General features: G+C 60.5%; 1 protein-coding gene across 1 annotated transcript in view; it reads right to left on the bottom strand.

Moving 5' to 3' along the window:
- Positions 1 to 2,022: 2,022 nt before the first annotated feature.
- The window catches only part of PIK3R5 (phosphoinositide-3-kinase regulatory subunit 5), a 46,641-nt gene continuing 27,347 nt past the window's right edge, over positions 2,023 to 21,316 (bottom strand). The window contains exons 3-19 of the mRNA XM_058038791.1: positions 19,523 to 19,623; positions 18,901 to 18,969; positions 18,103 to 18,241; positions 16,046 to 16,115; positions 15,034 to 15,208; positions 14,352 to 14,505; positions 13,202 to 13,285; positions 11,914 to 12,652; positions 11,304 to 11,478; positions 11,099 to 11,224; positions 10,759 to 10,884; positions 9,869 to 9,962; positions 7,912 to 7,988; positions 7,202 to 7,295; positions 4,855 to 4,937; positions 4,405 to 4,514; positions 2,023 to 4,188 (exon numbers count right to left, since the gene is read on the bottom strand). Of these exons, the coding sequence (XP_057894774.1) occupies positions 4,047 to 4,188; positions 4,405 to 4,514; positions 4,855 to 4,937; positions 7,202 to 7,295; positions 7,912 to 7,988; positions 9,869 to 9,962; positions 10,759 to 10,884; positions 11,099 to 11,224; positions 11,304 to 11,478; positions 11,914 to 12,652; positions 13,202 to 13,285; positions 14,352 to 14,505; positions 15,034 to 15,208; positions 16,046 to 16,115; positions 18,103 to 18,241; positions 18,901 to 18,969; positions 19,523 to 19,623 (2,558 nt within the window). The 3' untranslated portion in view covers positions 2,023 to 4,046. The remainder of the gene's footprint in view (positions 4,189 to 4,404; positions 4,515 to 4,854; positions 4,938 to 7,201; positions 7,296 to 7,911; positions 7,989 to 9,868; positions 9,963 to 10,758; positions 10,885 to 11,098; positions 11,225 to 11,303; positions 11,479 to 11,913; positions 12,653 to 13,201; positions 13,286 to 14,351; positions 14,506 to 15,033; positions 15,209 to 16,045; positions 16,116 to 18,102; positions 18,242 to 18,900; positions 18,970 to 19,522; positions 19,624 to 21,316) is intronic.

The raw sequence follows: 21,316 nt of genomic DNA, 5'->3' as shown, positions 1-21,316 counted from the left end.
TTGCCATGCAAATTCCAGAGGGAAGGGGCTCAGGATCTGCCTCTGCCCGGTTTGCCATGCAAATTCCAAAGGGAAGGGGCTCAGGATCTGCCTCTGTCCGGTTTGCCATGCAAATTCCAAAGGGAAGGGGCTCAGGATCTGCCTCTGTCCGGTTTGCCATGCAAATTCCAGAGGGAAGGGGCTCGGGCAGGGCAGGGCTGGGCTGGTCCCACACTTGGCACAGGACAGGAGGAAGGGCTGAGCTCTGGCTTTGCTGCATCCCACACTTGCCCCCAGAGATCTGCACTCCTCCCCTCCCCACTGGGCACTGCAGGCCCCAAACCTTCACCATCCCCTATTTGAGCCCAGAACTGGGCTCTGTCCCCCTGCACAGAGAATGGGGAGGCCAGAGAGCTCCTCAGACACTGCCCACAGCACACACCCAGCACCTGCTCATTGCCACCAAATTTGGGAACCAAACCCAAAAATCCATTGCACTGAAGGGTCCTGCTGGGACCCCTTCCCCTCCTGCCTTTTCCATCTGTCACAGCACCCTGAACCCTCCTCCTGCTGTGGGGCCCCATCCTCGCGGCAGCCCATGGAAGGGGCACCAAGAGCTTGGTTCCCCACATTTTCTGATGTCGTTAAACACCAAAACACAGCAGGCAGAAACCCTCAGAGCAGCACAGGGAACTGCCAAATTCCCCCAGACAACGTCAGCTCCCGGCCACAGAGAGAGGAAGGGCCAGGTGTGACCCTGCTCACACAAAGCCCTCAGTCACAGGACTGGGGAAAAAAGGGAAGGACCAAAGTGAAGCAGAGAAAGAACCTCTTGTGTGGCAGCTGAGGGACAAAGCAGCCCTTTGTCCCTGTGGGCTGGGCTCTGGGGTTTACAGGTATTTTGAGCCCTACCTGGTCAGTTCAGTGTGTGGGTGGGGTGCAGGGAGGTTGTGAAGCAGCTGGAATCTTCCTCCCATGGAAAAACTGTCTCCTGAAGGGACCTCCTGATACCCCGAGGGCTGGAGCCCCTCTGGAGCAGGCTGGGAGAGCTGGGGGTGCTCAGCTGGAGAGGAGCAGCTCCAGGGAGAGCTCAGAGCCCCTGCCAAGGCCTGAAGGGGCTCCAGGAGAGCTGCAGAGGGACTGGGGACAGGGCATGGAGGGACAGGACACAGGGAATGGCTCCCAGTGCAAGAGGGCAGGCCTGGATGGGAGATTGGGAATTGGGAATTGTTCCCTGGCAGGGTGGGCAGCCCTGGCACAGGGTGCCCAGAGCAGCTGGGGCAGTGCCAGGGGGGCAGCAAGCAGAGCCAGCGGGGCCAGGGCTATTCCTCCAGCTCCAGTCCCTATCCCCAGCCCCAACCCCATCCCAAACCCCAGCCCCAGCCCCAGCCCCAGGGGATTTCCATACACTTTGCAAGGAACAGGTCACAAACCAAACACTTGTCATGCTGTGGCTCTATTTTCTACCCTGGCCTTCAGCCCAGTTCTATTCCTAGTCCAGCTCCAGCAAATATAGAAGGTGAGGGGATCTGGGGAGAGGGAAAGCCAAGCTGGCAGCATGGTGGCATTAAAGGCGCCTTTTCCATTTCTCTAAACTGACTCATCTCCAATACTTTTCTCTATTTTTTTTTTTGTCTTGTCTTGTCTTGAACAAAATCATATTAAGGGGATAAAAATATGGTTAGAATGAACCATGAAGTATTGAAGTCTGGGCAGCACCTCAGGCTGTCCCGTGAGGGTGGCAAACACCATTTCACTGATAAAGACTGTGCAGGTTCTACCCGCAGGTTAATCCCAGGTCACCCACCTGAGCAGGACACTCTGGAGCACCTGAAGGAAAAACCCTGGTGCTGTGGTGGGTCCTGGAATTGTCTCTGCCAGTGACTCTGAGCCTTTCCCTGCTCCCAGGTCAGCTCCTCAGGGAGTTTGGGAGCCTCCTCCCCTGCCTCCCTCCCACCCAGGAATTTCTTCACCCAAACACTGCTCCTGTACTGGAAATAAATCAACTTTTAATATTTTACAATTACTTTAAAAGTTCTCTGCACAGTATTTTACAGATCAGCACAGACTTTACACAGATTTGCTGGGGCTACACAAAATGTACAAAAACCACCCCGAAGAGCCCTGGAATTCTCTCATTTCCAAGAAGCATCAGAGGTCAGAACCTTTGCCAGGACTGTGAGTCCCTGGAGTTTGGGCTTGGTTTTCTGGATGGGAATTCTGCTCTCCAGGACTGCTGTAGGGCCAGCTGAGCCCAGAGGGATTTGCGTCCTGGCATGGATCCTGGCATGGATCCCTGGCATGGAATTGGCCACAGATGCCACCGAGCAGCGTTTGACAGGACAAGGCGCTGGTTTAGAGCCCTGAACAAGAACAACCCCCTGCCAAATTCCAGCTCTACTGGGGAGAACACACCTCAAACCTGCCTGGGGAAGGCAAAGGCAGAGGGAAAACCCTTTGGGGACCTCGGTGCTCAGCCCTGGGCCAGGCCAGGCTGTCCCCAGCCATGGCACAGTGGGACAGAAGGTGTCCAGCGGCCAGCAGAGCTGGGGGCAGAGCCAGGGCACAGGAGGGGTCCCACAGGGCTGGGGGAGTCCAGCAGACACCCCTGACCCCGCTCCTCGGAGCCCCAGGAGCTCTGGCCTCCTCCCTGGCAGGCTGAACCCCAGGTGACGCTGCTGCTGTGCCACCAGGCTTGGGGACAGCGCCAGGAGCTCACCAGGTCCTGCTTCCCGCAGGATCCCCCTGGATCAACCCCACTGTGGCTGAGCCCTGCAGCCCCCAGCAGGGCCAGGGGTCCCTCCAGACACACCCAGGGGACACAGGACACCGGGATCAGCTCCTTGGACTCTGCAGCAGCCCTTGTGCTGCCAACACTGCTACAATCCCCCAAAACCACCCAGAAACAGCCTGAGGCTTTTCCAGTCTTATTTCTTCACTGATAGGCTCAGGTTACCCCTAAATATCCTCAAATATTGCACCTTTCTGTACCTGCAGCCTCGCAGAGAGGGGGAAGAGGCTGGAATGTTTGTGGGGGGAGGATCTCAGATCCTGCTGTCACTGGCAGGTGTCACTGGGTGGGTTTGGAGCTGGGTCTCTCTCCAGCAAAGGTCACTCTGCAGTGGCCCTAAGGCTGTCCTGGTGCTTTCCCCACTCCTTCCCTCCCTGCTGGGAGTCCAGCACAGATCCTGATGGATTCCAGCAGCTGCTGAGGGCTCAGCCCTGGGCTGGCTCCGGCACACAGTGCTGGGAGCGGGATGCACAGCCAGGGGCTGGACTGGGAGTACGGCTCAGTGCTGGGACCCTGCAGGAACTGGGACACAGGGCTGGGGGCAGGATGCACAACCAGAGGAGTACAGCTCAGTGCTGGGACCCTGCAGGAACTGGGAATTCCTCTCCTGGGGGCACAGGAAACACACGGACCCACCAGCAGCTGTCCTTGCCCTGGCATGACCTGGTGCACTCAGTTCCCTGGGATCCCACACTGCAGCATCCCTGCTCTGCGTCCCTGCAGGACACCCTGCCTCCAGAGGGGAAGGGAAGCCTTGAGAAACCTGTCCCCATCCCAGGAAACTGTCCTGAGCATCCTCGCCGTGTGACAGGTGAAACACCAGCAGGACAGGGGTCATTTCACCGATAGCAGGGCTCTGTAATTGCCCTGCACTGACAGACACCCGACACCACTGAGCTGAGGACGTTCCTCTCCCCAAATATCCCCATGAGCTCATCACCCTTCCCCACATCCCACCTGGCAGGGAATAGCCCTGTCCTTGCCCTGCCCTCCCAGCAGGTGCTGGATCTGCTGACCCACAGGCACCTCCTGAGGAACCCCCAGGGACAGCAGAGCACATGGATCGATCCCATCTCCCAAGGAGGGGCTGAGCCTGGAGCAGCAGCTCAGCCCCCACGGGGACACCACAGTGACAGCACTGCAGGAGCCTGGAGCAGCAGCTCAGCCCCCACAGCGACTCTGCAGCTGCAGGAGCTCAGGGACAAGCTGGGCTGGGTGTCCTTCCCTTCTCCTGAGCCTGGTGTGGCACAGTCTGCCCTGCAGGGACACGGCTCCTCTAGGGCAGTGCCCCGCTGAAGGTGGCAATGGGCAAACACAGCAGGGACTGGAACTCAGAGGGGTCCTGGGGAGCCACGGGGGAGCCCCTCGGTGCCACGGGGTCACAGTCCCTGGGCTTGTAGCACACGGAGATCTCACACCTGCAGGGCAACAGCAGAAAACAAACCCTGAGTGAGATGGGGGCTGAGAAACCCTCAGGGGCAGCAGGAATGGGCTGAGAAATGAGCAGGAATGGGGCTGAGAGCCCAGCGGGAACAGAGCTGCTGGTATCTGAGCAGAAGCCTCCATCCCAGCTGGGCTCAGAGCCTGGGGCTCCCATGGGTGGGTCAGGCAGCAGCTCTGGCTGCAGCTCCCACCTGGTTACACTCTGCAGGATCTTCTGCTCGTCCTGGTCCAGGCACACGGCGAAGGAGGACTGGACCCCGATGATCTGGACCTTGTCCACTTTGATCTGGGACACGCTGATCTGCTGAGAGGAAAGGCTGGAGTGAGGGGGCTGAAAGGAAAGGCTGGAGTGAGGGAGCTGAGAGGAAAGGCTGCAGTGAGGGAGCTGAGAGGAAAGGCTGCAGTGAGGGAGCTGAGAGGAAAGGTTGGAGTGAGGGAGCTGAGAGGAAAGGCTGGAGTGAGGGAGCTGAGAGGAAAGGCTGCAGTGAGGGGGCTGAGAGGAAAGGCTGCAGTGCCTGGGCTGGGCAGGGCAGCTGGGGGCAGGAGCGGGGCAGCAGCAAAGGGATGCCCCAAGAGCTGCTCCCTCCAGCCCTGCTCCCCTCCCATCTCCCCAGCTGTAAAACCTCCAGGGCTGCAGTTACCTGATTGAAACTCTTCTTGGATTTGGAGTTCTGCCTCTTGACCACCTCGGTCACGGTGAGGTTGAGACATTCTGTCTTGGAGGCTGCAACAGAACGAAGCTGCCATGGGGCTCTGCTGGGACCCAGGAGGTGCCTGCACCTCCCAGAGCATCCCAGAACTGGAGCTCCAGCAGGATCCCAGTGCTGGGGCATGCAGAGCAGTCCCAGCTTTCCTCCCCTGCTGCTGAGTGTGCTCTGCAATTCCAGCTGCTTTCCAAACACAGCCGGACAGAACATTTAACCACCCTGGGCTGCAAACAGGAAAAAATCCATCACCCATCGCTGTGAGGATAGGCTGACTGTCCCTCCACAGCCTCTCCTGAGCCCACCCGGACATAAATCAAAAGTTTTGAGAAAGATTCTTCTTTGGAATGTGGATGAAAATATTTAGATGTAATGCAGAAGTCCATAGTTTTAATATCTTCAGTTAGACATCTGTATTTTAATATATTTATGCTAAAACGTGATTTTCTGAGTACCTAAGTCTTGTTATTTCTTCTTGAAATAATTTAAGTGCCTTTAAGATTTTTGAATGTATTAGAAATGTTTTTAAAGAAAATATTTCAGTACGGGTGTAGTTTAAACAATTACAACTATATTCCTGTTACTTGAACAAGCTGCTCAGGGTGGGCAGGGGCTGCTGCAGCTCCGGTGCCTGGGCTGACAGTGACATCCCGTGGCCACACTGCGGAACGGGAGAGCCACAGGGCCAGGGGGATCGGGTTCCCCTTGGAGGGACGGAGATTCACAGAGAGGGCTCTCCAGAGAGGAGCTGAGGGCGCCCCTGATGCCAGCCCTGAGCCAGAGCAGGAACATCCAACGCAGCATTCACAGGGGGTGAGAAACCCGTTCCTGATGCTTTTCTCCCAGGACAGGCTCCAGGGATGGGCAGGGGCAGGAGGGACAGTGGGGAGCACCATGGAGCATCAGGGATGTCTCCTGGTTGGTACAACACCCTGATTATCCTGCTGACAAACACCTGCCAGGCACAGGCACACGAGGAAAAGGGACCTAAACCCCCTCAGCTGTTCCAGAACTGCACAGGAAGAAAAAGGACCAAAGCCCCTCAGCTGTCCCAGAACTGCACAGGTACATGAGGAAAAGGTGCAAAGCCCCTCAGCTGTCCCAGAACTGCACAGGTACACGAGGAAAAGGTGCAAACCCCCTCAGCTGTCCCAGAACTGCACAGGTACACGAGGAAAAAGGACCAAACCCCCTCAGCTATCCCAGAACTACACAGGAAGAAAAGGGACCAAAGCCCCTCAGCTGTCCCAGAACTGCACGGAAGAAAAGGGACCTAAACCCCCTCAGCTGTCTCAGAACTGCACAGGCACACGAGGAAAAAGGACCAAACCCCCTCAGCTGTCCCAGAACTGCACAGGTACATGAGGAAAAAGGACCAAAGCCCCTCAGCTGTCCCAGAACTGCACAGGAAGAAAAGGGACCAAAGCCCCTCAGCTGTCCCAGAACTACACAGGAAGAAAAGGGACCAAAGCCCCTCAGCTGTCCCAGAACTACACAGGAAGAAAAGGGACCAAAGCCCCTCAGCTGTCCCAGAACTGCACAGGCACACGAGGAAAAGGTGCAAACCCCCTCAGCTGTCCCAGAACTACACAGGAAGAAAAGGGACCTAAACCCCCTCAGCTGTCCCAGAACTGCACAGGAAGAAAAGGGACCTAAACCCCCTCAGCTGTGTCAGAACTGGACGTGTCTGATGGCCAAAGCAGCAGCTCTTAAACAAGAACCACCCAAATACACCATGGACCCAGAGCCTTGGAGCTTTTCAAATGGATTAATTGTAAATGTGATTAGAGCAAAGGTTCTGAGGGCAGGCCAGGCGGCTGGGAGCTGTGTGGGAGCTGCAGGAAGGGCAGCAGGCTGCAGCAGCAGCTCAGCAAGCTGTGCTGAGGGGAGCATGAGGGGCAGGCTGCTGTGGGTGCAGGAGCAGCACCTGGCCCTGGTCCTGCCTCACCTGGAGAGTTTTACCTGCTGCTCCTCTTTGATAAGTGCTGCTCTGGAGAGCACTGCCCAGCGACCAGCCTGCGTCTGAGCCATCCCAGCCCCATCCCCAGTGGATGTTTTCCAGCTGGAAGCTTTGGGACAGTGGCACAGGACGTGTCCTTTGTCCCTGAGTTGATACTGAGGACTGGCACACACCCAAGGACCACAGCACAGCTGAGGGAACACCAGGGACTCCCACGTGTCTCCTGCATTCTCACCTCCCTCATTTTCCACCAGGAGATCCACAGGGTTCCCTGCCCGCCCCGGTGCCCCCCAGCCTCCCCTGGCACTGCCCCCCTGTACCCACCGAGCTCCTCGTGCCTCCTGCAGGCCTTGCTGAGGTTGACAGACGTGCAGACCTTCTCCACGTCGTTCCAGTGACTCCTGCCACTGGCAGCTGTCTGCAGGGAGCAGCCAGAGCCCAGCAGAGAGAAGCACACAGCTTAGAAAAGCCTTTCAGGTCACATCCAACCCTAAATCAACCCTGCTAAGCCTCAAGCACCAACCACACATCATCTAAACATCCCCAGGGATGGTGAATCCACCACTGCCCTGTGCACCTGTGCCAAGGCTGGAAAGCCCTTTCAGTGAAGAAATATTCTCTAAAGTCCAATATAAACTCCCTGTGGTGCAGCTTGAGACTGTTCCCTCTCCTCCTGTCCCTGTTCCATGGGAGCAGAGCCTGACACCTCCTCCCTGGCTGTCCCCTCCTGTCAGGAGCTGTGCAGAGCCACAAGGTCCTCCCTAAGCCTCCTTTGCTCCCTGAGCCCCTTCCCAGCTCTCTCAGCCCCTCCTGGGGCTCCAGCCCCTCCCCAGCCCTGTTCCCCTCCCCGGACACACCAGCCCCTTCCCAGCCCCATTCCCTGCCCTGGACACACTCCAGCCCCTTCCCAGCCCCATTCCCTGCCCTGGACACACTCCAGCCCCTTCCCAGCCCTGGACACACTCCAGCCCCTCCATGTCCTTGCCATGAGTGTCCCAGAGCTGTCCCCATCCCTGGAGGTGCCCAGCACTGACCTTGCTGTATGCAATCTGTAGTGTCAGTGGGATTGCTTCCCTGTCTCCATCTATTCCCAGCCTCTTGCTGCCTGGACCTGCAGGAACAAGGAGCAAACATCACACAGGGGTTTTCACCCCCAGCCCTCCCTGGCACACCCAGGACTGCAGGAAGGCGAAAAGGCTTGCTGAGCACAGCTGAGGGCCAAAAGGGCAAAACAGAGAAAAGGAGGCTTAAAAGCTGCAGAAAGCAAAGAATCCAGAGAGGAATTACAACACAAAACCACTCAGCAGAACTGAAAGTTGCTCTGGCTGAGCCGGGGCAGAGGGGTCAGAGCTCAGGGAAAACACAGAGCAGAAAGGCCACAGTGCTCTCCCTGCTCCTGTCTGCTCAGGCAGATTCCTGCCCACGCTACACCAGCCTGTGTCGGTTTCTCGGCTGTTTAGGTGACCTGGAAAGGCCCAGGGATGGCCTTGGACAGTCCAGCGCTTCAAAGGACGAGAAGAGACTTCAGATCTTGTCTCGGTCTCGGTGTTTATTAATTGTTTATCTAAAAGATTTTCTCTCAGCCCGACAGAGGTCTGCTCAGCAGCCAGCCATGAGCACACTGAGAGCCCCCGGGGCGGTCACTTATCTTTATACTCAAAATTAAGTATACATATTTATCATTTTTCCCCAATACCTTTTACCCTTATTAACCAGTGCACTTCTAGTAATAAACTGTCCCAAAGTGCCAACATCACCACAGAAGATGGAGGCCAAGAAGAAGAAGGACAGGACACACCCCAATTCCTCCATCTTACTTCTCCAGACCCCCCTGTACAGAAATCCTAAACCCTGTGTCTCACACTCTAATTAACTTATCCCTTCACCATTTACCCCAGTGAAATCCTCCCATCCTCATACAGGTGTCGTCTCCTGTGTAGGATCAAAGTCCAGCCACCAGACACTTCTGGCAACATTCCAGGACTCCCGAGCTCCCCAAGGGTGGTCTCGGTCACTCTGCACATCAGTCCTGAGGTGCTGAGATCCCACAAGCCTGGAGCACTGGGGTGACACTTCCTAACTGTTCTTTTCCCCTGGGATAAGTTTTTGCAGGTGTGAAGCAGTGCCAGACAAGCCAAGGGAAATTATTAGAATCAGCACTGGTGGTTTCAGGGGTTGGGGGAAAGAAGAGCTCTTTGCCCCAGCCTGGTTTTGGGGAGCAGGGGGGGCACACCGCATAGGGGGTGATTTCATGGGCTCTGCTCCGAAGGACAAGCCGAGCTCACACCAAACCAGCTGGGTAAAGCCCTGAGGAACGCGTTCGGGTGCAGTGCTGGGGCTGGCCATGAGGCGTCTGTGTGAGCTGCATTTCACCAGAGCATCCCGGGCTGGGTGCCCGAGGAACCGCAGCCAGATGTCCCTGCCGCTGCTTCTGCTCTCTCAACAGCACCAACGTTACAAACTTGTGACATAAAAGCACAAAAATGACACTCGAAAGGCTCCAAGCACACACACACAAACCTGGTTTTGCCCAGTAAAACAAGGAGATGAAAAATGAAATTTTATCAGCGACACTTCTGGACAGAGCACAAAGAGCAAGCACAACAAGGAAAGATAAAGAGCTGCATTTGGCAGGTGCTGAGGAGAGGAAGGAAACGGGCTTGGAGGTGTTTTATTGTAAATCCATTCTAGAGTTCAGAGCAGCACAAACAATCAGGCATTGCCATGGTTGCACTCCTGGAGGGAATACAAACTGGGATGGTTCTCTCCCAGAGCAGTGAAAACCTGTCTGGATCCTTGCTCAGCCTGGCTCAGGCCCCTCTGCAGCCCAGGCTTCCCTTCCCTTCCCTTCCCTTCCCTTCCCTTCCCTTCCCTTCCCTTCCCTTCCCTTCCCTTCCCTTCCCTTCCCTTCCCTTCCCTTCCCTTCCCTTCCCTTCCCTGGCCTGGTTTCAGCCCCCCAGGGCAGCTGGGGGTGCAGGAGCAGTCACAGACCTGAGGCCTTGATGGCCCTGGTGGCTGCTGAGTGCCCCAGCTCCAGGGAGTGGATGAAGACCTCGGTCCTCTTCTCGCCCCCGATGAAGGTGAGCTGCCAGGGGACAAGAGGGGACACGTGGGGGTGAGGGGACCCAGCCCGGCCAAGCAGCCCTCACCCCTCTCAGTCCTTGGGAAATGGGTCAGTTTGGGAAAATCCTTCCATGTTCTCAAAGCACCTTCCAGCTGCAGCCTGGGGTGGTGCCTGCCTTTAGCTGGACCCCCAAACAACCCAAACCCCTCGATTTTACTTAAAACTCCACTGCAAAAAACCCCAATGAGCCACCAGCAGGGTCTGGGAGCTGCTTTGGGAGCACAATTCCCGTGTGGCTCTGCTCACCAAGCCCTGTTTGGTTCCCAGGCACAGCACCAAAGCAGGGGCTGCACCCCAAATTCAGCCTTCCCCACCACAGCTGCCCCAGGCACACAGCGAGGTGGGGAGAAGTCACCTCAGGGAGGGGCTTGGTTTGGGAAGCAGAGCTCTGGAGAGATTCCAGCGACCTGGAAAAGCTGGCAGCAGTGCCAGGCGCTGCTTTGTGCATGGGGAAATGCGCTGGGCTGGAAAACTGCTCATGGTCAGGGCAGGAGCTGCTCTGAGTTTTGAGCCAGGAGCATCAGGCAGGGCACCAGGGACAGCCAGGGGACCCAGAGGGGACAGAGCTCTGCCTCAGCAACACCTGGCAGCTGTGCCACACCCCAGAGCTCCACAGGCAGCTCCTGGCCCGTGGCTCAGCCAGAGCCCCCTCCTTTCCCTGTGCCCACCTCGGTGGCACAGCCAGAGCCCCCCTCCTTTCCTCCCTGTGCCCACCTCGGTGGCACAGCCAGAGCCCCCCTCCTCTCCCCGTGCCCACCTCGGTCTGGTAGAGCTGCAGCAGCACAGGGCGCGAGGCGAAGCGGCAGTAGTAGAGGATCATGTCTGCCAGGATGGGCAGCTGCTCCTGGGCATCCTCCTGGGGCTCAGCCTCGGGCTTGGCACACTGGGGTGGCACAACGGGTCAGAGGGGTGATGGGGTAGGTGGCACCTCCAGCCACACCTGCCCACCCACCCTGCTGGGGACGGGAACCTCCTGCTGACCACCAGGAGCCCGCCCTCCATCCCATGTCCGTGTGGTACAGCAGAAGGTTCTCCAGACAGCTCCCCAGCTCCCAGGGAAAAGAGCACACCTCAGCCTGCCCCTGGCACACACGCACCTGGCACAGGACGCCCATGGGCAGGCTCATCAGCCCCAGCACGTTGCGCTCGTACCAGGGGTCCAGCAGGCCGAGGTAGTGGGAGATGTCGTTGGTGCTGCTCTCTGTCCCGGCTGGGGAGGGGTCCTGGAACCGACACTGGGGTCACCCCAGGGCCCCCCGCCTGCCCCAGCTCCCACAGCACCCCCGGGATGGGCTCACCCACCTGTGCCCGGGGCGGGGGCTCCCCCGGGGACGCCGAGGGGTGGTGATGAGGATGAGGGTGATGATGAGGATGCATCTGCGGGGTCGATGGAGCCGCGCAGCTCCTCTTGACGGGCACGTAGAAGAACTGCAGCCTGAAGTACCGTGTGAGGGAGGGGCAGGAGCTCTCCTGGAGCCTGGCGAGGAGCAGGGGCTGGGCTGAGCCGAGGGGCCGGGCAGGGCGGACACCGCGGCCCCCTGGCTCACCTGGGGCGGGGGCACACCTGGGGAGGGGGCACACCTGGGGAGGGGGCACACCTGGGGAGGGGGCACACCTGGGGAGGGGCACAGCTGGGGAGGGGCACAGCTGGGGAGGGGCACAGCTGGGGCGGGGGCACACCTGGGGAGGGGCACACCTGGGGCGGGGGCACAGCTGGGGAGGGGCACAGCTGGGGAGGGGCATACCTGGGGAGGGGCACACCTGGGGCGGGGGCTCACCTGGGGCGGGGGCACAGCTGGGGAGGGGGCACAGCTGGGGAGGGGGCACAGCTGGGGAGGGGCACACCTGGAGAGGGGGCACACCTGGGGAGGGGCACACCTGAGGCGGGGGCACACCTGGGGCGGGGGCACACCTGAGGCGGCTGTAGGCGCGGGCCACCTTGCCCGAGATGCGGTCCGAGCCGAACACCACCACGCGCAGCGTGCCCGCCTTGCTCTCCTCCTCGCCGCAGCTGAGGAAGGGGCGGCGGGGCAGCCCCAGGGGCCGGGCCCCGAGCGGGGCGGGGCCGTGCCGGGCCGGGCCGTGCTGCGGCAGCGAGAGCGCGCGGCGGGAGCGCGCGGGGACGCGCGGCTGCGCCGGGGGCGCGCACAGGCTCTCGGCGCGGCGCAGCGGGAGCGAGCACGGCCCCGGGCACTCCCGGCGCTGCACCAGCTGCTGGCCCTTGCTCTTGAGCAGTCTGTAGAGCCGGTTGGTCAGCGACTGCCGCTGCTTGGGCAGCTCGGGCCGGCCCGCCGCCTCCACGGAGCTCTCGTCGCTGTCCTCGGCGTAGCCGCTGTCCATGCAGTCCTTGAGGCTGGACACGAAGGACTTGAGGGACTTCCTAGAGACCACGGTCAGCTCCGAGATGGACTCCTTGGGGGAGGCGAACAGGGACACCCGCGGGGGCCTGGAGCCCTCCTCGGCCAGCACGGAGTACACGGAGTCACCGGGGAGGGCACAGAGCGGCGCCAGCAGTGAGTCCTGCCCCGGGGAGCCGCCGTCCGTCTCCACATCCTCCTCCTCCTCCTCTTCGTCCTCATCCTCCTCCTCGTTCTCCGAGGCCAGGGGCTCGGCAATGCTGCACTCCTTGCTGAGGACATCGTTGAGGATGTCTGAAAGCGACCGGAGGGAGGAGGTGTCAGCCACGGGCTCCAGCAGAGCCCCTGCAAACGTGGTGAGCCCAGACACCACTGCCACTCCCCCTGGCCAAAGCTCTCCTGCACCCCGGTGTCAGGCGAGGAACTGGAAACCTCCTCCCCAGTGGTTTTACATTTCCAGTAAGGGCTCAGATGTAATGCAAAGAAAATTATGTTTCTCTCCTCGAGGTTCTGGCTGGGTTCTCAAAAGGCAAACTCCAGTTTGGCTTCTGCTTTTTCCCACACAGCTTCCACCAGATCCTCACGTCTGATCCGGGTTTAATGGCAGCCAAGCCAAGCCTTAGGCTGACCAAACCCCCCGACCCACCCTGGCTCCCTGTCAGGGCTGGCCCTGAGCTCTGCTCCCCCTCGCTGAGGCCAGCAGGGAAGGGCACAGAGCCTTCCCAAGAACTGGCAAGCTCCTTCCAGGAATGGGGAAGCACCAGCTCCGCACAAGGGGAACCTTCCACTTCTCCAAAACTGCCCCGGGGCCCAGCTGGGAGCTGGGCCAGGGCCCTGACTCACCGAAGTTGTCCTGGTCCCAGCTGTAGGTGTAGCAGCGGGCGGGGGGAATGGGGAAGGGCTGCAGCTTGCGGGGCTGGGCCTCGCCTGCGGAGAGAGAAGGGACAGCAGCTGGTTGGCAGGGTCCCCAGGGCCACCCTGCCAGCTCCCCTGGCTTGGGAGGTGCCACCCGCCCATCCCCGTGTGCTTTGGGCAGCCCAGGGCACGCTGCTGTCCTCAGCTCAGGACACGGGGACACTTCACACCTCACAGACACCAGATGTCACAGCTAGAGCCAGGTTCTGATTTAACGCTCTCATCTCACCCCTCAATGTTCAAAGGCTGGACAACTAACTCATTTGGTTGCTGTTTAAATGCCACCACTTGTGGCTCAGGTGTGATTATTAAACAGGACCTGGGGCGGTGCTTTTCTATTGCAATCCTTGCACTGGGCTGAGACTCTGCAAAACTCTGCAGCTCCCGGCTGCTGCAGGGGCTGAGCCTGCAGAAAACCCCGGGGAGGAGAGGCAGGGTGGGGAGGCTCACCTGTGATATCAGGGAAGGGAGGCAGGGTGGGGAGGCTCACCTGCAGTATCAGGGAAGGGAGGCAGCGTGGGGATGCTCACCTGTGATATCAGGGAAGGAGGCAGGGTGGGGATGCTCACCTGTGATATCAGGGAGGGAGGCAGGGTGGGGATGCTCACCTGAGATATCAGGGAGGGAGGCAGGGTGGGGATGCTCACCTGTGATATCAGGGAAGGAGGCAGGGTGGGGATGCTCACTTGCAGTATCAGGGAGGGAGGCAGGGTGAGGGATGCTCACCTGTGATATCAGGGAGGGAGGCAGGGTGGGGATGCTCACCTGAGATATCAGGGAGGGAGGCAGGGTGGGGATGCTCACCTGTGATATCAGGGAGGGAGGCAGGGTGGGGATGCTCACCTGAGATATCAGGGAGGGAGGCAGGGTGGGGATGCTCACCTGAGATATCAGGGAGGGAGGCAGGGTGGGGAGGCTCACCTGTGATATCAGGGAAGGAGGCAGGGTGGGGATGCTCACCTGAGATATCAGGGAGGGAGGCAGGGTGGGGATGCTGGGCAGAAAGCCCCAGGGAAGGAGGCAGGGTGGGGATGCTCACCTGCGATATCAGGGAGGGAGGCAGGGTGGGGATGCTCACCTGCAATTTCAGGGAGGGAGGCGGCCCCGGCGAGGTCGTGCAGCACGGCCTGGAGCCGCTCCCGGGCCAGCGCGGGGTCGGGGCTGGCGGCCGCCACCTCCTGAGCATCGGCGGCGCTGGCGTAGAGCTCCGAGAGCTCCTCCAGGGGCTTGGACTGCGGAGCACAGCCGGCGGCAAGGTCAGAGGGTCCCTCCAGCGAGCAGCATCATAACAGGGGCCTCCGTCCCCACCTCCCTCAAGTGCCCCCAAACTCTTCCAATGAAAATAAAAATTACTTTGAAAACACCCCAGGGGGTTCCTTCATGGTTTTTTGCCTCTCCCTCAAGTGTTTTTCTGGTCAAACAAACAGTTTTGCTGATTTTCAAATCTGGGGCCTTTCCTCTCTCCAGTATGGGATGGGAAAGGAGTGGCAGAGTGAAAGGGCAGAGAGCCCTCTGCACACACCTCACAAACACTTCAGACCTCAGGTCTAACCGGAGAAGGGGAAAACGTGCATTTTTCCTGCAAGAAGCGTTACCCAAATTCTTTTCCTTTGCCAAGCCAGTGGTGCTTTGTGTAGGAAACAAATGCAGCAGCCCCTGCGTGGAGCTGCTCCTGTGGCAGCCCAGGGTGGGCACTGCCCCTGCCCACCTGGAACAGCTGGTGCTGCCCCTGCCCACCCAGAGCAGCTCCCCCAGCCCACCTTGAGCAGCCGGCCCAGCCCGTCCAGGTCGCAGCGGGTGCCGAAGGTGGCCTGGTAGAGGTGCTGGAGCAGCAGCAGCAGCGTGGAGTGCTGGGCAGGCTCGCTGGAGCTCAGCCTGCGGGCGATGGACACGAACTCACTCTGCACCTCCGAGTGGTTCAGCAGCAGCACCGTCCTGGGGACAGGGACACGGCTCAGGCCGGGGTATGGCACACAGACAGCCCTGGAGCCCAGCCCAGCCCTGGAGCCCATCCCATCCCATCCCATCCCATCCCCATCCCATCCCAGTCAGCCCAGCCCAGCCCAGCCCAGCCCTGGAGCCCAGCCCAGCCCAGCCCTGGAGCCCATCCCCATCCCATCCCACCCCACCCCACCCCACCCCACCCCATCCCACCCCACCCCACCCCACCCCACCCCACCCCACCCCACCCCATCCCATCCCATCCCATCCCATCCCATCCCCATCCCAGTCAGCCCAGCCCAGCCCAGCCCAGCCCTGGAGCCCATCCCCGGAGCCCATCCCACCCCCATCCCAGCCCAGCCCCCACGGGACACAAGGGAGCCCTGAACATCTCCCTCCTGAAGCTGCAGCTCTGAGGAGAAGCTCTAAGGGCAGCCCAGGCCCGTTCCCAGGCTCATTTCCCTCCTTGCAGATGAGGGCGGCAGGGAAAGGCTCAGCCCCGAATAAGGATCAGAGTCTGCCTTCTCAGAGCTGCAGGGCTGGGAGGGGCTCCCTCTGGCTCCTGTTGGGGTGGTGGCTCCCAAAATCACGGATCACAGCCTGTCCCACTGCTCTCCAACACGTGCAGCTCCCAGGGGAGGGGACTTTGCCTTCCCCATATCTGCAGGGTCACTGGTAGGGAGCTCACAGACCCTGTCCCAGCCTCTGGAGATGCCCTAGGAGCTCCCCTCACCCCTCCCACGGCTCAGCCCAGCCCCTGGAGATGCTGCAGCAGTGCCAGCCCCAGGGGATGCCCCAAGGAGCCCCAGCAGTGTCCATGGCCACACTTACACCGTGGAGCTCTGGTAGTTCTTCACAGGCAGCCCCTGCTCCGTCCTCACCAGCCTCTGGAAGGTGATCCCTGGGGAAGGAGCAGAGCAGTGAGGCACAGAAGCCCTGCAGGATGCTCTGCTCTGCCCCAGGGCACTGCTGAGCCGGCAGAGCCCCTGCCTGGAGCAGGAACAGAACAGCAGCACCGAGAGTGCCCATGGGGACAAGGCACAGCCTCTGTGTGAGGGACCAGCGCAGGGGCAAGGGAAGCCAGGGTGTGAAGGGCAAAACTCAGAGAGCAGCTGAGCAGCAGGGGACACACCCTGAAAAAGAAAACAACCCCAGCCCTGCCCCAGCCCCAGCCCTGCCCCGGGTTTGTCCCCTGCTGCTCCCGTCCCACTGCCCCCTTGCCTGCCGAGCCTGGCAGCGCACTGTCCATCCCAAAGCCCAGCTTAACCAGGGTCAGGACCCTGCTCCCCCCTCAGGATGGTGCTCCCGGCTGCTGTACCACAAGGTGGGCCCGTTCCCCTGCAGGAGCAGGGCAGGCTGCTGGTTTGGTGTGTGCAAGGAGCATGCCCGGCTGTCAGCAGTGTAATTAGCCACATGACTGACGATTTCCTGGCTGGGTTTCTGGAGGGTCCTTCCCCCCCAGAGCCTGTGCTGCTCCCCCAGGCTGCCCTTTGTGTGAGGGACAGGGGGGACAGCAGCAGGGCCGTTCAGGGTGGCTGGGGCCTCCGAGGCCGCTCTTCCACGGGGATTTGCACAGGGCTGAGGCACTCCCTGCATTGTTCTGTCCTGCCCAGACACCCCTTGTGACCCAGCTCTGGGCAGGGCACGGGCAGCACCAGTGCTCCTCTTAATTAAGGGCTCCTTGTGGATGTCCCGTGGTTCCCAGTGGAGCAGCTCTTCCAATTATTTCTCAAAGCCTTCTTGCCTGATCTTCCTGCCTTTTGAAGGGCTGTTATCACACAGAGCACATTGCAGCCCTCTTTAATCCTGGGCAGGCTTTGGGAGGCCTGGCGGGGGATGTGTGCCTGCGGCTGGGGGTATTCCCACCCCTCAAACTGGGAAGGTGCTCTGGGGGCCCTGGGGGTGGGAAATGCAGCAAACCCTGGGGTCTCTGTCAGGGCAGCAGCTCCTGTGAGATGGGAGCTTGGGGAGGGGATTAAAGGTGCTTCCAAAGGAACAAAAAGATAAAAAAATCCCAACCTGAGCTCTGGACTGGCTGCTTGACCCCCAGCACAGCTGGCCATGGTCACCAGGCAGGGTCTGGCTGTGTCCAGCCTTGTCTCAGAGCTGCAGGGCCACAGGGACGTGGGGACAAGGGCAAAGCTCTTTATTGTGATGAGGGCAAAGATGAACAGAGGATGAGCCGCTGTCAATATTTGCCAGGAGCACAGAGGCTTTGATCTGCACCCCGGGCTGGTGGCCCTGCAGGAGGGTCAGGGCTGTGTGATGTGTGGGGGTCGGGGTGGTTCCTCCCATGGCTGCTGGGCTGGGGGATGTGGCTCCCTGCAGAGATAAGGGCTGGATCCTGCTGATGCCATAAGGCTTTCCTGTCCTGCTGAGGGGGTGACAGGGCTCTGCCAATGTCACCCGGTGTCCTGGGGGGCCCCAGGCTGTGGCTGCCCACAGCAGCCTGTCCTGCATCAGAGCGGGCTCTGTCCCTGCAGGAGGGGAGGTGGCAGTGACCTGCTGGCCCTGTGTGCCAGCCTGGGGGCTGGTACAGGTGGGAGCAGATGGCAAATGCCATTCTGGAGTCCCCATCCCACACGAGCAGTGGGGCAGCAGGGGCTGGGGCTGGAGCAGCTCTCCTGCCCCATCCTGCGGGACAGAGCTGGGGTTGGTGCTGGGGCAGGGCTGGGGTTGGTGCTGGATTTGGCACTGGGGCAGGGCTGGGGTTGGTGCTGGGGCAGGGCTGGGGTTGGTGCTGGATTTGGCACTGGGGCAGGGCTGGGGTTGGTGCTGGGGCAGGGGTAGGTTCGGTGCCAGTTTTGGAGCTGCCAGGGCTGGGGTCGGTGCCGGGTTTGATGCCGTGTTTGGAGCTGGCAGAGCCCAGGGCAGGGCGGGGTGCTCACCTGGCGCCTTGAGCTCGTTGCTGATGAAGGTGAGCAGCTCCCGGGAGGTGTCGCAGTAGGGCACGGGCCAGGTCAGGAAGCCGTGGTAGACACTGGCGGCTTTCAGCAGCAGCTCAGAGCCGGGGGGCAGGTGCGGAGCCTGCGGGACAGGGACGGGACAGCGGTGAGGGCAGAGAGACCTCGCGTGCTGCTCCAGGGTTTGGGCTGGCAGAGGCAGCAGGAGAAGCAGAGCAGAGGGTGCCCCCGCACCTCCTGCCAAGGAAGGGCACAGGATCCCCCGGGCACAGCTCCAAGGAGCTCCTTCCCCACCGCCCCAAGCCGGGCTCACGTGCCCAAGCCTAAATATAAATTCCTTTTTAAGCCCCACAAGCCGCACAGATGAATTCCACACAGGCTGTGCTTGTGCAGGACCTGGCAGCAATGACTTCCTTGGGATAATGATGCATTGTGCTGGGAATAATAATCATAAAAAACAGTATTTCCTGGGAAGGCTCTGCTCCTTTTCATTCACGTTGCCCGTGTGTTTCGCCCAGCTATAAAGGGTAAAGAAAAGAATTCCCCTTTATTGTCCATCTCCCTTTCTGATTAGCCCAGCCTTAAAAAAACAGCTTCCAAACCCCTGAAGCTCATTGTCTCTCAGCTTGTGCAACGGTTGCTCGATCCTGATCCCTCGGGATTCATACAGAACCTTTCTTTTGGGAGGAACTGATGAGAGCAGGCTGGGAGGGTCCAGCCAAAGCCCCCCTGATTTTGGAGCCTGCCCCAGGCTGGGATGGGTGCAGCAGCCTCAGCACTTACATAGAGCACGGCCGAGTAGAAGAGCAGGGCCAGGGGCGTCACCAGGTCGTAGTCACACCTGTCCTGCACCTGTGGGAACAGCCCGAGGGCACAGGGATGAGCTATGGCCACCAGCACCACCCAAAATGTCACTGGAGGTGCCAGGAGACTCCAGCCCTGCCATCCCATCACCACACCCAGGAGATTCCCTCATCCCTGTGGGAAAACCGTCCTCAAAGACCCAGAAACCAGAGTGGGACAGGCAGAGCCTCCTGCTCTGTCTTCTTCTGGCCAGGCACCCAACCCTCTGGGGCTCCTGATGCCTGAAATCCCATGGAAGTGGCTCTGAGCAGGCAGTCCAGGCACTGCAGGCAGACTGGGGAGCTGGGCAGGATGGAGGAATGCAGGGGTGGAATCCGGGGGTGGAATGCAGGGCTGGAATCAATTCAGGGGTGGAATCAATTCAGGGGTGGAATCAATGCAGGGGTGCAATCAATGCAGGGGGTGCAATCCATCCAGCGGTGATGCCCAACAATATGTAACGACCCCAATCCCCGGACAGCTTTGCCCAAGCCCATCCTGAGCCAGCCACGGAGCTGCCGGTGCCTCAGAGCCCACGGCTCCCCCACCAGCCCCCGCTCACCTCCTTGGTCTTGGCCAGGATCTTCTCCACCAGGATGAGGTAGTTACCAGCGTCCCGGCTCACCAGCTCCTGCAGGCTCCAGCAGTTCAGGCACAGCCCGGCTGTGGGGACAGAGGCACGGACACCCATGGTCCCACGGTCACTCATGGCCCCGTGGTCACTCCCAGAGCCATGGTCACTCATGGCCCCGTGGTCACTCATGGCCCCGTGGTCACTCCCAGAGCCACGGTCACTCATGGCCCCGTGGTCACTCATGGCCCCGTGGTCACTCCCAGAGCCACGGTCACTCATGGCCCCGTGGTCACTCCCAGAGCCACGATCACTCCCAGAGCCACGGTCACTCATGGCCCCGTGGTCACTCCCAGAGCCACGATCACTCCCAGAGCCACGGTCACTCATGGCCCCGTGGTCACACCCATGGTCCCACGGTCACTCATGGCCCCGTGGTCACTCCCAGAGCCACGGTCACTCATGGCCCCGTGGTCACTCCCACAGCCACGGTCACTCATGGCCCTGTGGTCACTCCCAGAGCCATGGTCACTCATGGCCCCGTGGTCACACCCATGGTCCCACGGTCACTCATGGCCCCGTGGTCATTCACAGAACCATGGTCACTCATGGCCCCGTGGTCATTCACAGAACCATGGTCACTCATGGCCCCGTGGTCGTTCACAGAACCATGGTCACTCGTGGCCCCGTGGTCACTCACGGCCCTGTGGTCACTCCCAGAGCCACGGTCACTCATGGCCCCGTGGTCACACCCATGGTCCCACGGTCACTCATGGCCCCGTGGTCATTCACAGAACCATGGTCACTCGTGGCCCCATGGTCACTCACAGAGGCATGATCACTCCCAGCCCAGATGTGGGGATAGAGCCACAGTCACTCCCAACCCCACGGTCACTCATGACCCCACGGTCACTCATGACCCCACGGTCACTCCTGGAGTCACGGTCACTCCCAGTCCTGTGGTCACTCCCAGAGCCCAGAGCCACGGTCACTCCCGGCCCCACGGTCACTCCCAGTCCTGTGGTCACTCCCGGCCCCAGCCAGCAGCACAGGCAGCCCAGGGCACACCCCATCCCCACCTGGGGCTGGGGCAAAGGCAGAACTAAGCCAGGCTTAGTCCAGGGCACACAGCAATGCCCAGAGCAGGCACGGCACATGGCAGCACCGAGAGCGGGCACTGCACATGGCAGTGCCAAGTGGCACACAGCAGTGCCAAGAGTGGGCACGGCACATGGCAATGTCCGAGGCACATGGCAATGCCAAAAGGCACACGGCAGGCACGGCACACGACAGTGCCAAGAGTGGGCACACGGCAGTGCCAAGAAAGGGCACAGCACACAGCAGCGCCGTGGGCGGCCTCGGGAGGATGAGTCTTTGCCATTTCTGTTCTGAGAAGTGCCCCGAGTGCCCTCTTCCTTCCCCGCCTCCCGGAGCAGCTCCTTCCTGGCCCAGGGGGTGGCATTTCCCCTCAGAGCGGGCACTGGGCAGGTTGGAAATCCAGAAGCACCAAAGCAGAAATGGCACTCCCCGAGCTGCCCTCACCCACGGTGCTGGGCACAGGCCCTGGTGCCATCACAAGTGACACCCACGGCGTGGGGGGAAAGCAGAAGGCTCAGCTTCCTCCTCCCCCAGAGCCACTGGCACCATCTCCTCATCAGAGGGAGGTGGTTTCTTCTGGGGACTGCCCCAAGGAAGGGCCAGCTCGGGGCAGCTGGGTCAGGGAGGTGCCCAAGCACTGGCACAGCCCCAGCACCCCTTGGGGAGGGCAGCAAGGCAGCCTGCAGC

This window comes from Melospiza georgiana, chromosome 21 (assembly GCF_028018845.1).
Source record: "Melospiza georgiana isolate bMelGeo1 chromosome 21, bMelGeo1.pri, whole genome shotgun sequence".
NCBI lineage: Eukaryota > Metazoa > Chordata > Aves > Passeriformes > Passerellidae > Melospiza > Melospiza georgiana.
Note: the sequence above shows the minus strand (reverse complement) of the source record. Positions and strands in the feature narration are given on the sequence as shown.